Raw genomic sequence first — 14,479 nt, forward strand, 5'->3', positions numbered from 1 at the left:
GGACTTTGCTGTGCACAGTTTGGTGGTGGCGGTAATGGTGGGGAAGCCCGGCCAAGAAGAGACTTAAGAGTAATCAATCAAATCTTTAAAAGACTATTCCTTTCTCTGCTGCTGTCAGCTATCATTTCAGTGTCAGATTGATGAAACTCTTCTCTGCCTCATTCATCTTCAGTTTTCCTCAGAACCGGCATCCGGTGAGCTCATCAGCTCACATCGCATCCATCCAACTCAACGACAACAACTGCTGTTAATTTCTTTCTTCACCAATGCTAGGGAGAGGATTCCATCAGGCAATATTCCTGATCAGTTCATGTCAAAATAGCCTCACCTAACAACACGTAAAACAAATGTGTCGAACATTTGAGACTGTCCTGGTCTAAGGATAGTGATTGTCACAACTAAAGCAGTGAAGCAAAGTAATAAATCCTTTCAAATTTCTTTCTGTCCTAACATCAGCCGCAGAAGGAGAGCAAACCTGCTAAACTGATCTTGTAAGAACAATTTAAAAAATAACAAAACCTATAATTTGTTCTGTATATAAATATAAATAAGATGCTGGGGTTTGCAGTGGTTTTTATTTTTCAAATGATATAGTCTCCGGTGAGTCAGCACTCCATTAAAACTACTGATTTAGTGCATTCACAGCAGGGATCATAGCGAAGTGCAGCACATGTGCCAAATAAAATGCTTTTGCGCCTCTGAGCCATGATGTGTTTCTTAACCACTTTAGCTGAGGCCGCTCCGTGCCAAAAAACAGCTTTATAGAATGAGCTTCATAGTGACGCGAGATAACAGCTGGGTTGAAAAACAAATAAAAAAACCAGAGCTAATAAAATCCAAACCCATGCTAATTGCTGAGTTGATTTAAAGTGATGATGGGAAAGATTGTCACCTACAGTCTTCGCCCTGTAAAAACCTGACCATTTCTAGTTGGAGTTCCTCCCCTCAGCTTTGATGTGGGCCAGCTACCGTGGGGCACACTTCACTTGTTACTGCTGTGCCAACAGAGTACTGATTGGAGCCAGCCTGGACTACAATAATCATTTCCATCCCCTCTCCCTTTTTTCATGAGTCAGTCAGAATTAATTCAGCTGCCCTTTACAAGATTAGAATTCCACAAGGCGACGGGGAAACCACTTATCTATAATATGAATTCCATCAGTTACACGGCCACATTGAAATCCCAGTCTGTTCCCACAAACTTAAAAGGTAGGCTCACATTTTTGAAACAACAATCACAAGAGTTATCAGTCACCAGATTGGCTCTGAAGTAATCGTCACCTTCAGGTCATTTAACTGTAAGAAAGAGGGCAATGCGAAGTCCTTGAGATCAGATCAGCAAGAGCCAAAATGAAGCTTTCCCAAACCCAAGCTTGTCTGATTTAAATGCTCGACACACTAGCCTCTTGATTTTATGCATGGCAAGGATCATGCTTGTCTATTCTCTGAAGTCTATTCTCTTTATAGTCTTTTCTTCTTCTTCTGTCATCTTGTTCCTCTCGCCAGCCCAACAAGTTGCGGCAGATTGTTTCCCCTTCCTGAGCCTCGTTCTGTTGACGGTCTCTTTCTCTTGTGCTAAAGTCACACAAGAGAAAATGATGACTGGAGACCGAGGCAAGGATAAAATTCTTGAAACCGCGTGCAATGAACTTGCAATCTTTTTAATTTTGAAATGGCTGCTTCAAAGACAGAATGATTTTGGTGCGTCAAGAAGACATAAAAATGGGAAAAACCACCAAGGCCGACTGCTATCAGTCTGCGGTTGAATCAGGTCAAGTTGGCAATTATAAAAATGGCAAAAATTGAATATCTGTTAGCTTCTATATACACAGAAATTCACATTAACTACTTACTTTTAAACCACTCTCACAGTATAAAGCCTGTACTAATACTATTTAATTCGTCATCCTGCTGTTGTAACACAATAATTTCCTCGTGGGGTTGAGAAACCATCCAATTAATAAACCTGTAGCTGCTGCAGACCAGCAATTTAACTGTAAAATGACATAGGTGCTTGGCAATAATAATGGCAATAAAATACATATATGAATTAGATGGTAATTATTTGCAAACCTTTGTCGGTTTGTCTAAGAGAGATTGGAGTCAGTTTAAAGGTTTGAAGACGGGTCGCCTCACACCAGGTGAACTGTGCAATTGCCTTGCAACCAGTAGTGGAGCGTGCAACAACCTCAACCTCTGGGCAACCAACTTGAATGAGCAGGCAATCACCAGTTATTCCTAAAGAAGCCTGACAACCTATTTTTACACTAGTGTAACTGAACAGTTTAGAGGCTTCGGTTTTATCTCTCTATAAATATAATTAAATAATTTTGGACTGATTTATCAATTTCTTTGGTCCAGACAGAAATATACAGAAAGAAAATGTTATTCCATTTGCAGGCATTGACATCAACAAACTTAGGTGCTCACTTTTTCATGCCGAAAGTGAAATATCCAGGTATGGTTGAATTGTTATGAACTTTAGATATTTAAGTTCTAGCTGTCGTTTGTATGCTTTGACAGCTGTTTGTTCTTTTAAACAACTGTGATTACCATGAGCTGTACCTTAACATCATGAACTCTTTCTATGGTGAACTGTACATGCAGTCACCTACAAACTTACATATTAGGATGCTCTGGTTAGCGTTTTGTTCATAACTCTGGTCTCATAGACCCAGAATTGCTGTCAGTGAGGACAGTTTTCTATGCTTCTGGTTTTTATCTGTTGCAGTGTAATCACATTGATAGGGGGTCTCTTTACGACTCGCAGGAAGTTTGTCTTTTAACTCAATGTTTGTGTGAATATTGCTCTATTAGTCTAAGGGAGAACTGAAAAAAAATGCTGTGGAGAAAACGCATACATTTGGAACTGAGTGAGGTAATCAGTTGCGAAAATTTCCCTTTTAACACAACTGCATGTGGGGGGTCCACAAATGGCCTTGCAGTGTTTTCAAAGAGCCGTGCAACAATTACACCAGAAGTGCAGAGAAAGAAAGCTGCCTACTGCAAAATCTGAACGTTTTCTATCAGGAGCGGTGGCCAATTAACAGAATAATTAACTGAACTAACGTCGCTCTTAAACAACTGTTACAGGCCACTGTGACAGCAACGAGTGTATTTTAATTAAAGTGCCCTCCAGTTAGCTGCGTTTATATAAAGCCCACGAGGGACTCTTTTTCCAGTGAAAAAGAGATGTTCAATGAACTGCTGCACACTGCATGTGCATTGTGAACACTTTGTCAACGTGGGCTAAATTGGTTGTGGATTGTTGTCAAGCGTTGGAGGGGGAGGGGGGGAAAAAAGAAGCAATAAAACGATTATTCTCCCTCAATTGTACCAAAAAGCTCATCATCTCTACCAGTACCACGGCTTTCCTTATGGGTGTCCAATGAAGCATGCGGATCAGCGTCGAAATTAAAGAGGGATCTGTAATGAAACTCCCAGAGCCCCCTGAGTAAGAAAGTAACAAGACAGCCCATAAATAAGACACAGAGAACAAGATCATAAATGATTTAGACACGCAGGAAGTAGGAAATAGGACAGCAGACAAGAGCAGGAAGTTTATGAATGCCTCGCTGATGTACCTACATTGTGAGTCCACAGGGAAACCTGTTTGGCATTTGGGGCAGAAATGTCATGTAGCTGTCACATTGCCATCCTTTAAATGAAGGATGGCAATGTCTCAGTTGTGAAGGTAGTGATCTTGGTGTTCAGTTTGAAATGTAAATCAAAAGACAAATTTAAAGAGTTCCTGATTTGAAATGACTCAAATAAATTCACTCTCTTGCTGAATGATTTATAAAACAAACTACTGCTGCTTTTGAAGTTAGGAGTTGGCTCTAATCTGAGGGTTCCAAAATGATATCACTTTGAGCAGCGGTCCCCAACCTTTTTTGCGCCACGGACCGGTTTATTCCCGACAATATTTTCATGGACCGGCCTTTAAGGTGTCGCGGATAAATACAACAAAATAAAACTAGTACCGGTACCGAAAAAAAAAGATTTATTCATAACACACGTGAAAAGACCCAAGAAAACCGAGTTAATGATAAAAACGATAACAAAATAACGCTGAAAACCGATAAAAATCCTGAAAACCATACATTTCACAACTGAGCCTCAACTCTCGCAGCCAGGTACCAAACGACTCACGGTCCGAGGCCCGGGGGTTGGGGACCGCTGACTTTGAGAGTCGGCAGGGGCGTAACTTCCAGGGGGGTTATGTCCCTCCCAGTAATCAGACCCAACCAATATAACCCCCTCAATAAAATTATGAATTATCTTGCATAAATAGACTGTTGATTTTCTTTACTAATTTGAGGTATTACCAGCAAAATAGTTGCATGTTTAATCATCTGGGAATTTACCCAGATTTATTTATTTATTTAGACAGCGATCTTGACCCCCCCAATGTTCAGCACAAAGTTGCGCCAATAAGAGTCAAGGTTCTCCTGGGTTTTTTAAATTTTTTTAACGGAGATACTGAAAGATCAACTTCGGGCGATGAGTTATGCTCTTGAAAAATGGATGGATGCCCTTCAGAATATGAAGCCTCGATTCTCAGCTTGTAATGAGTGCAGTGTAGCTGAAGCATGTTTAGCCTGATTGAGTGAAGCGCTTGTTGAGAGTTAAGAGACGGAGGAGCAGATGGTGAACAGAACCAGACCGGAGGGGAAAAAAATGCAGTGTTGGTTTCTCAAGTTTATTCAATCTGTGGTTATCAAAGACAATGCCCAAGAACATAAGTTATGAAAAACAAAAAAGCCTTCATGATGGGGAATTTTGATATGACATATCATTATTATTTTCAACGTAGGCATATTTTCCTCATTTATTTTAAAATAGCAATGTTAAAATTTTAAAAAACAAACAACAAACAAAAAAAGAAAAACAGATGGACAGAAGAAACAGCAAAGATGCCGAAAAGGACATTATCTCAGTGGAGTGCTTCGTTTGGTGAGCCCTGGGACGGCTCTTGTGTCTGCGTGGGTGTCTGTGCGCGTGCACTGTGAGTTCACCACACTCCACATAATCTTACCATTGTTCGTTACCAGCGGAGTGACTGGCGTTCCCCGTTGTTCTGAGGGGATGAGGACAGTCCCCACTGTCGCTGCCAGTCTCAACTGCACAAACATTCATTCGGGGAAGGAAGAAATAAAAAAAAAACAAAAAAAAAACTGCTCACCAGTAACCAGGCACCTGGTCATGACATGGCCCCTTAGATTTAAAAAGCACACAGGCACACTTTGATCGCACCCATTCATCCTCTCTTTCAACACACACACACACACACACACGGACACAGTACAGTATACAATGCACAAGCCCCATACATACAAAATTAAGACCTTAAAAAGACACTTGATAAAAGCACAACATGGTATTGTAAAATTAATTGCACGTGAAGAGACGAGATGGAGGAAGCACAGTAAGAGGGGTAAGGAGGAAGGGGATCGAGGGGGGTGTAGGTGCGGTGAGCGTGGCGAGAAGAGGGTCCAGTACATTCAGTAAACAAAAACAAGAGAAAACGAACAACAAAAAAAAGGCAAGATTAGAATCAAAACCACTGAAAATAATTAAATAAAAAAAAAAAAAATCAAAACACTTCTTTTCCAGTTTGTCATTTTTTTCTCCTCAGTCATTGATTCGAAGCTCACTCTACAGTAGTCCCGGCGCCGTCTCGGGAGAGAGACAGCTCGGTCGGTTGTGTAGATTTTTAATTGTTTTCTTGCTTTATTTAAAATCAATGTTCACGGCTAAATGTCTACGGACCCGATATCAGAACGTCAGGCGGGGGAGTAGTGGTAGGGTGCAAGTCTTCCATGACCTGACATATGCACAGGCATTTACACAAGTGCGCACACGCGTTCTCTCCCACATACACACACATTCACGCTCACGCATTAACACACAGAGTGCATTCGCATTCCTATCACCCCTGGGTATAGGCTTCCTCTTTTCTTCTCAGCTTAGCGCACTAAGTATGCCTCTCTCTTCTGTACAAAAGCAGCCTCCTTCTCTGGAATCGGAGACTACATGTTTTTTTTCCTCACTCCTTCTCTTAATTTTTTTCGATCATTTCTTCTTTTACTTATTTTGAGAGTTGAGCAGTTTGTCAGCCTCGGGGTACGTCGGGTACTTCACGGTCTCGATTTTCTCTCTGACCTTGTAGGAAGGGTAGAGGCCGGTGCGGCCCAGTTTGCGGTTGATGCCTTTGGAGTAGCCGTCCCAGTGGTTCCCGGCCACGCCGATCACGTCGCCGGGCTCCAGGGGAATGTCCTCGCTATTGCGGGGCTGGTGGGGGTAGACGGCAATCTGATTGTGGGCGTTTTGACCTCCGAAGTAGTAGATGTCATCCAGAGAGTAGAAGAAGGAGGAGGCGTCTGGATGCAGTGTCTGCATAATCTCATAAGCCACACGGCAGACCTGAAACAGAAGCACAGCCAGGTGTTATTTTTATAGAAACATCCATACATGTTCAAGATCTAAAGCCGTCTTGGTGATAATCGTGTTGAAAGATGAAGAGGGACTTCGACATATACATTTTCAGTCCTAGCCAAAGAGACATAGAACATGGTAAGTGACTTATGGATGGAAACTATGTGTTTGTTGGTGACCACATGAATGATTATCAAAGTGTTTCACACTGATAAATTCGAAAGCTGCCTCACATAGATTTGACTTTTTATTCCTACAGCACATTTATGAATGTGTACCAACTCTCTCAGGTGCCTCTCACCGACTTTGGACTGATCTCAGTGTAAGGAGCATTCATTTGTGGATAAGCAAAGAACAGGAATTTAATGCTTGCTCCAGAGTGCCGTGGCTCTTCAGCTCTGCAATGATGTCAATAGTGAGCAATGCTAGCTAAAGACAGCTTGTTGATGTGGAGTCCATTAATCACTATAGACTCCCGGACCACGACCATCCTTCTATTACCGTCACTACATGACAGAAAAATGTGACTTCCCAGTCTGGTTTGCAAGTATTATGCTAGGAAATCACCTGGTAAAGCCTCTATTACACAGACCTAGAGACCAGTCAGCAACTCCCTAGAAACCACTGGTTGCTATGGAAAAATGTGTATTCCCTGACATGTTGGCACAAACCTCCTCGTGATTGCTTTGCCTGATAGCAGATTTGCACGCTCGCCTGTAGTTTGAATGAAAAAAAAAAAAAGCAGACTTCTCTACAAACACACCAGTGAAATTGTGATAAGCATGATCCAAACCAGAGATGGAGAAAAATTCCCCTTCAAAATAAAGGTTTTGCCTTTTAAAATGTGCTGGCTACATTTCTGGTTTGTGTTACACTGTTTAAAGTCAAAAGGCTGGTAGTTAGCAAGTCTTTGCAAATAGGTCAGTGGCTTCCATGTAAACTAAACAACCATAATATGACCGGCTTCACCGAGTGACAGCCAAGAACCTCTAGGATACATTTGTCAGTTAGTCTGGAAATACATGATCTTCCCTAGTGACTGGTGGGTTCATATTGAGGTGCACAATCCCCAATATGCTAGAAAACGTCATGCAATGCAAGCATGAAGTCATGTTTATTTGTTAATGTTTTGGATTTTTAAAAAAAAAATCCAGTCAGAGGGTAAATGCTACATGGTGAAAGCTAACGCTATCATCATAATATGGTATGTAGTATGCTAAATGCTAAATCCCACATGCTAAATGCAAGGCCTGTGGTCCTTTAAATTATATAATACGCCTCTCAAAACAGGCATGCACAAGCACACCAGTTGGACTACACCCAGGCTGTATTGCGATAGCTGCTATGTTGGCATGTTAATTATGGCCTCTTGACTCTTGATTGACATACTCAGAGTCCTGTGATCGTCCAGTCGTTTTGAGTTAAAGAAATGAACAAACAAAAGCCGGACTTTAAATACAGGTGGGAGGTGGGAGCATCTGCTCAATAACATAAGACAAATAGGTTTATCCTTTATGTGTGGAGCTCATGTGGAAAAATGAAAGAAAATACCATCAGACGACATGAGCAAATGTAGCACCAAAACAAGCACTGGGATGTGCACATACAGCCAAACTCCAGAAGGTAGAAAAGTTAAAAACAAAAAAAAAGAAAAAGAAAAAAAATAGTCTGGTGTCACAGCAGACAAAAACCAAATCTCAAAGTAAAGCTGCTGTAAAAGCCAGATTTACTGTGGTGGAAGAAATAACTACATCGCAGCAATGATTGAAGTTGAGTTTTTGAATCAAAATATGGTTAAAGTGCACAATGTCATGTGTCAAAGTCAAAAAGCAAGCAGTTTTTGAGGTGAAGCTTAAGCAGAAAGGAGTGCCCGCTATGTGCAGAGAGAAGAGCAGCCGTGTGAGTATGCTGAAAGAAAAACTGCACACTGCGTCACACACCAGGAAGGTTTGTGTGGTAAAACTCTTAAAAACTAAACATGTAATGAGCACAGCAACACCCACAGTTAACTTTACATGAGCCAAAGGTTTGAATCGTCACTAATTTCCATCACCTCTGGAGGAGATGAGTTCCCAACGTGAAGCCCCGTCACACTGAGGTGCGACGGCTAAGCCGATGGAAAGTGCTGAACAGATGTTTCGAGTTGTCTGAGGAAATTTGTCAGTACATGGAAAGCAAGGGGAGAGACGCCACAGAGCTCTGACATGAAAAGTGGCAGTGTGAGTTGGGGTTTCTGTGCAACATAATGAAACATCTCAAAGCGCGAAACCTCCGGCTTCGGGAGCGGGACCGTGTGAGTATAGACAAGTACGCTGCAGTCGGAGCTCTTAAAATGTGGGAAAAGCAGGAAACGCTGGTTTCTTCCTGCGTGCTGCCAATCGATGACAAAACAGGCCTCTACTGCTACATTTGCTACAAGTAGACGTTTTGCTGAAAAAAAACTGAGCATGCATAGTACATGAAGATTTGCACGTGGAGATTTGCCCAGAAAATTAAGTTTCACTTTCTCAGTAAGTCATTCTGGAAAGAGCACCTACAAACATTTAAATCAAACTGATCAAACTCCAGTTTAGTGAAACACTCAAGACAAAGTATGGCTACGTGGGCGCTGCGCAGTTCCCACGTTTTATCGCCAAAACGATGCCCCAGCTCCGCCTACAAGCTGTGAGAAAATGATTTCATTAGAAATGACTCAGACTTTAAAGAAAGTAAAACACAAAAACTAATGTCACTTATGTATCTTTTATTTTTAATGTGATCTCTTCTGTTTGTTTGCTCTCTCAGATCGGTTTAGATCTTAAATCTGAATTCTAAGAAGTCTTGGGAGAAGAACAGCTGAAAAAACACAATAAATTCAAGTATGTTTCTCAATAAATATCAACACAGTGTGGCTGTTTGAGTTGGATCCAGGTATTAATTTTCTGTGACTGAGTTTGACACTCCTGTGCTAAGTGGTGCTGATTTTATATATTTCACTATTCCAGCACTAGCCAAGAACAAAGTAAGGCGCTGGCTATAAGCCAGCCAAATCAAATTCACTATCAATATACTTATACTTGGGTATATAGTATAAACACTTTTTTAGTTAGTGTACAAAACAAATTACAGGCAACATAATAGTGCGGGGAAAGTGTCGTGCATGCCTCGTTATTGTTTTGGCCAAAGCTAAACTACACCTCAGAGTGTGCGAGCACACTACAAAGGCGAAATATAGGATGCTGACAACAGAAAGGCTGCAGGTCTTATCAATAAAGCAGCTTTTACGCAGGTTATGAAAATAACCTTTATGCGCAAGCTTGAGAATACTTGAAATATAGTTAACAGCACATCCTGACAGATTAAAAGGTTTATTTTTACTCCACATCAACTACATTTGCTTTCTCGCCTCCGTGTCTGAAAGCATCAACATTCCAGTCAGCTCTCCGAGTTACTCCGAGCTGCTTTCATCCCAACATCAAATCCATCCTGACCTTCAGTTTCATGTGAAAACATATCAAAGACACCGTTTCGTGCTCTCTCCAAAAATGAACTGGAAAGCGTGAACTGACCTGTGAAGAGAAAGTGCAGACCAAGAAGTCGGTTTGGGAGAGGAAGTGGATGTCAAGAATGACTCCTCTAAGCGAGTTCTCGGTGTAGCGGTTGTGGAGGCCAGCCGACCACGAGATGGAGTTATCGCTAATGAACTCATAGTCTGGGTACCTGAAAGTGATATGCACACGGAAACACAAATAAATACTTCAAATACACACCAAGGAAACAAAATGAACACGGGCAGATACAAAAACACACTGTCACGTACGCATCAGTCGGACATAAACACTCTTATAGATTACACACACACACACACTGACTTGGTCTTAGCTTCTTGCAGCAAAGATGGGTCATCGGTAGCTAGGTAAACCCGTTTCTTGTCGACATGAACACGCCTGGCCAGATGTTGGAACTGCTCCTCCACATGCAGCATGTACTCCTCTATGGGGTGGAAGGCTGCCTCAGTCCCCACTTTATCTGTCCTCCTCACATGGACTCTGGAGACAGAGAGAGACAAAGATAGGGCAACAAATTAGTCATCTATGTTAAACTTACACCATTAAGTTACTACTAATCAAAGGTTTTTCATTGAATTAAACTGGTTATTTGCTTGGCTTTCTGATATCTTGAATGAAGTCTGTGTTGAAATGTTCGGCATTTTCTCTCCAGGCCATAAAACAGTCGTAACACACAGTTATGATGGTGCAACTCATAATTGCGTTACACGGTGCCTAGTTCTTGTGCTTACATTGCCGGAGGAACATATTTTCTTTCAATACTGGTTACTGGTTGACTAAGCTAAAAATGTAATCTACAACAACTGGAACATGTGCAACTGCTGAAGTATTTTGAAGATCCCAGCGATTGATCACAATATTTTTACTGCGCCTTACAAAAAACCCCCAAAATTAAATGAAGAAAGAAAGAAAAAACACGTCTATATTCAAACACATTCAGGAAACCTAAACTCTTATGACTTCCAAAGGAATTACAAGTGCAAGTAGCAACCAAATGTGATAATTAGATGAACCTGGTTTATTGATCATCATTTTGCTAGTGTGGAGCAGTCACCACAATATGAGAAAAAGACGAAGTATGGCTCATCTTGAAGGGTTTCTAGGAAAACGCCTTATCTCTCTAAAAAAGAGCATGCCGCACAGATTAGATTTGCAAAGTTTCATCTGAACAAACCACAAGACTGGAAAAATGTCCTTTAGACAAATAAAAGTGGAGATGTTTGGCCATAAAACACGGCGCCATGTCTGGTGAAAGACATATAACACATTAGCACAAACGATGCATGGTGGTGGAAGGATGAGGATTTGGGTTTGTTTTGGAGCCACAGGAGCGGAGCACCTTGAACTGATCATGAACTCCTACCAAAGTATTTAAGAGTGAAAGAGGCCACATGTATGACACCAAAAGCTTGGCCGATCCCGAGTCATGCAACAGGACAATGATCATAAGCACAGGAGTAAATCTACAACAGAGTGGCTGAAAAAGACTGCATAGAGTCCAGTGAAAATGTTCACAGGACTGCAATGCTGATGGATGTTCAATAAATATGGCCAAAGTTCCTAATAATGAGGAATGGAAAACATTCAGATTAACTGAGGTGACAAAGTTAAGGGATTTGTTTTCAAAACGGTTAGAAGTCAATAACAGTCGGGGGAAAAGAAGCACACGGTCCTGACGAGAAAAGAAAATACACTTTTTTTTGTGTTACCGTCATTGACGAAACCTAGTTTTAAATCTACACCGATCTCAAAATAACAGTAAATTCATGTTTTGTTCACAACTGCATTTATTCTGCTGCAAACGTAAAAAGGAAACAGCACTTTTACTTTAATGGCATGTTTGGGGAATCTTTCTATTGTTGGTGTAAATGCACACCCACAAAAAAAAAAAAAAAATGCTAGGACAGAGACAAAGTAAACAAGAAAGGCCAACAGTGACAAGAGAGAGGAGTTTAAAGGATGTAGCGAGACAGAAAAATGGACAGAAAGAGCAATAACCAACCCAGCTGTTTTTATCCCTTTCTTCTTCTTTTTTTTTTAAGTATCCTTGTCCTCGCTTCCAGTAAGAAAGGACAAAGAGAGAGTGCTGTCACTGCTGTACATCTGACAAAAAGAGCACAGCTTGAAAACGGAACAAACGATGAGAACTCCTCCTCGGACACAAAACCATCTGTCAACCTGATGGGTGCAGAAACACAATTTTATTCCAACCATAACTATTCACTTACGCAACTACCCAGCTATATCTACATTGTGACTTCTGCCCTCAGGGAGAAAATGAAATTTATAAATATGAGACTGGAGAAGAAGACATTTTAAGTGTTCACTTCTTTTTTTTTTTTTTTGGGGGGGGGGGGGGGAGGCAAACATGTGTGCCTTTTCCACATTGATATAATTCCACTATGGGAGCTGGCCAGTAAAACCAGCTGTCTGCTGCTGGACAATAAGCAGTTCCACTGGAAAATCTACAGTCAGAGGCACCTAGGTGAAACCTATTAGTCTTTTACTTCCACTTATTCGGGATCTCTCAGCTGCTTTGGGAGTTGGAAAAGTTCTGTGACCTCCCGGATGCCTTGATCTCTTTTGTGAGAACGAAGCAGAAGTAGAAAAAGTTAGACGTTGAGAGAATAAACACTTTGTCTCTGATTTCTACCACTGGCCACAGATCAATCAGTAACTATTGAGTTTGCTCGCCTTTATTTACGTGGCAATGAAACCCACAGAATGGAGGTGAGAACAGCAGGTGAATGGGCGCCGTGAGTCTTTCATTCAGCGTCGATGTCTCTGATCGGACAGAGGTCTCGACATCAGGCTTTCCCGTCCTTTGTTATGGTGCCTCTCTCCTGCTCCTGCTCTTCTTTCATGTCTCCCGTTTTTTTGTTCCCACAAACCCTCGTTTTATCTCACTCTTTTCTCTCTCTGTCAGAGCGGCAGAGGCTGCCGTGAGGTACTGCTTTGCTCTTAGCCCCCCCAATCCCACCAGCGCTCTCCCACACAATTGCCACAATAATTCAATTCACTCCTCCCTATTCATACAATATTGCCAAGGCAGACTAATTCTCATGGTGGGTGTAAAAACATACATTATAGACATCAAACACCCGCACCCTAGACGCAGCAAGCGCTGATCCTGGCAGACTACAACCATAGCATACAGACAAAATGAATTATTTGTTTGAGTATGACCTCGGTACTCTGCCCACCGGAGCTCTGGGCTGCTGGGCTTTGGAACTGTAGCTGCTATTAACATTTGAATCTTTAGAAAACAGCTCATATGATAATTACATACACAAAAGCTGTAGAATCACCGCTGATGCAACTTGTACTTTGACACCAAAACATGTCAAAGTTGTTATTAAGATTTATCTCCAGTGCTCATAATTATAGATTATGACAAATTAAATATAATGCCATCATCAAGTATCCTAATGAGCTGTCAGGGCTACAGTAAGCCTCTATGAGAGACTAAATTATATTCTCTGTTGGCAATTTGGTGATGGGTAGTGTGGGTAGTGCTATTATATCACCCCTAAATGACTTTAATGGATGAATATTTGGTGACTGTGATGGTCATATCATGATCCAGATCACACTCGGCGAGCACTCATGAAACAAAAAAGGTTATACTTTACATTCCCTTTAGTGTACACCAGACCTTATATAGAAAATAGATCAACTCAGATATGTATAATATATATGAAAGGCATGGAAATCTACAGTTTTGCTTTTCATATCAGCACATTTTAAAACTTGCTAGCATGTCATCTATTATGAGATTGCCGCCAACACAAAAAAGGGAAAAAAGATGCTACTTCACGAGTAATATGATAGATTGAAAATTACCTGGATTGTTTTTAAAGGAACCAAAAAGCTTTAAAAAAGTTGAATAAAAAGCAAACATGCTGCTGTTTATACACTAGAGTGTCTTTAAGGACAGAAAAATATCTAAAGCAGCTTTTTTTTCCATGTAGATTTTTGTATTATTGATTTTTTTTAATGTTTGTTCCAAAAGATATATTTTAGCCTGAGTTTACAATGAGCTGAGAGATTTTAAATGTGTGCAGTTTAATAGAAGCTGTTAAAAAAGAAAAGGAAAGGAAAAACAGAATACACATGACACAGGACTTCACGGTAAATTCACCACTTGGGAACCCCTCTATATCTGCAGTAGTGGCAGTGTTCCCACTTGCTTTTTTCCCCCTCTCTGTACCTCTAATATTAAATCGCAGCAGGCCAGACCTGCTGCTTTTAGTCCGTGGCTTCCAGCTTTTCTGCAGCTCGCATCCAAAGGGAGCAGCGGGGCATGAGTGGTGGTGTGGTGGCTGAGGCACGTGAGGTCGGCTGGCAGTTGCTGGTTGCTCTGGGGACAAGCTGCCTTTCTATCCCCTCTTGGTACTCTCTCCATCAACCCTAGCCTTTCCCACCAGTGCCGCCCTCTTGCCTTTTCCTTTCAGTCCAACTTTCACATCTTACATCCACCAACCCCCCACTCT

The 14,479-nt window shown here is 41.3% G+C and overlaps 1 protein-coding gene across 1 annotated transcript in view; it reads right to left on the reverse strand.

The window, feature by feature from the left end:
- Positions 1–4,683: 4,683 nt before the first annotated feature.
- Positions 4,684–14,479, reverse strand: part of fut8b (fucosyltransferase 8b (alpha (1,6) fucosyltransferase)) — a 98,424-nt gene continuing 88,628 nt past the window's right edge. The window contains exons 8-10 of the mRNA XM_085132327.1: positions 10,290–10,466; positions 9,987–10,137; positions 4,684–6,426 (exon numbers count right to left, since the gene is read on the reverse strand). Of these exons, the coding sequence (XP_084988453.1) occupies positions 6,088–6,426; positions 9,987–10,137; positions 10,290–10,466 (667 nt within the window). The 3' untranslated portion in view covers positions 4,684–6,087. The remainder of the gene's footprint in view (positions 6,427–9,986; positions 10,138–10,289; positions 10,467–14,479) is intronic.

The sequence above is a fragment of the Neolamprologus multifasciatus genome, chromosome 15 (genome assembly GCF_963576455.1).
Source record: "Neolamprologus multifasciatus chromosome 15, fNeoMul1.2, whole genome shotgun sequence".
NCBI classification, from domain to species: Eukaryota; Metazoa; Chordata; class Actinopteri; order Cichliformes; family Cichlidae; genus Neolamprologus; species Neolamprologus multifasciatus.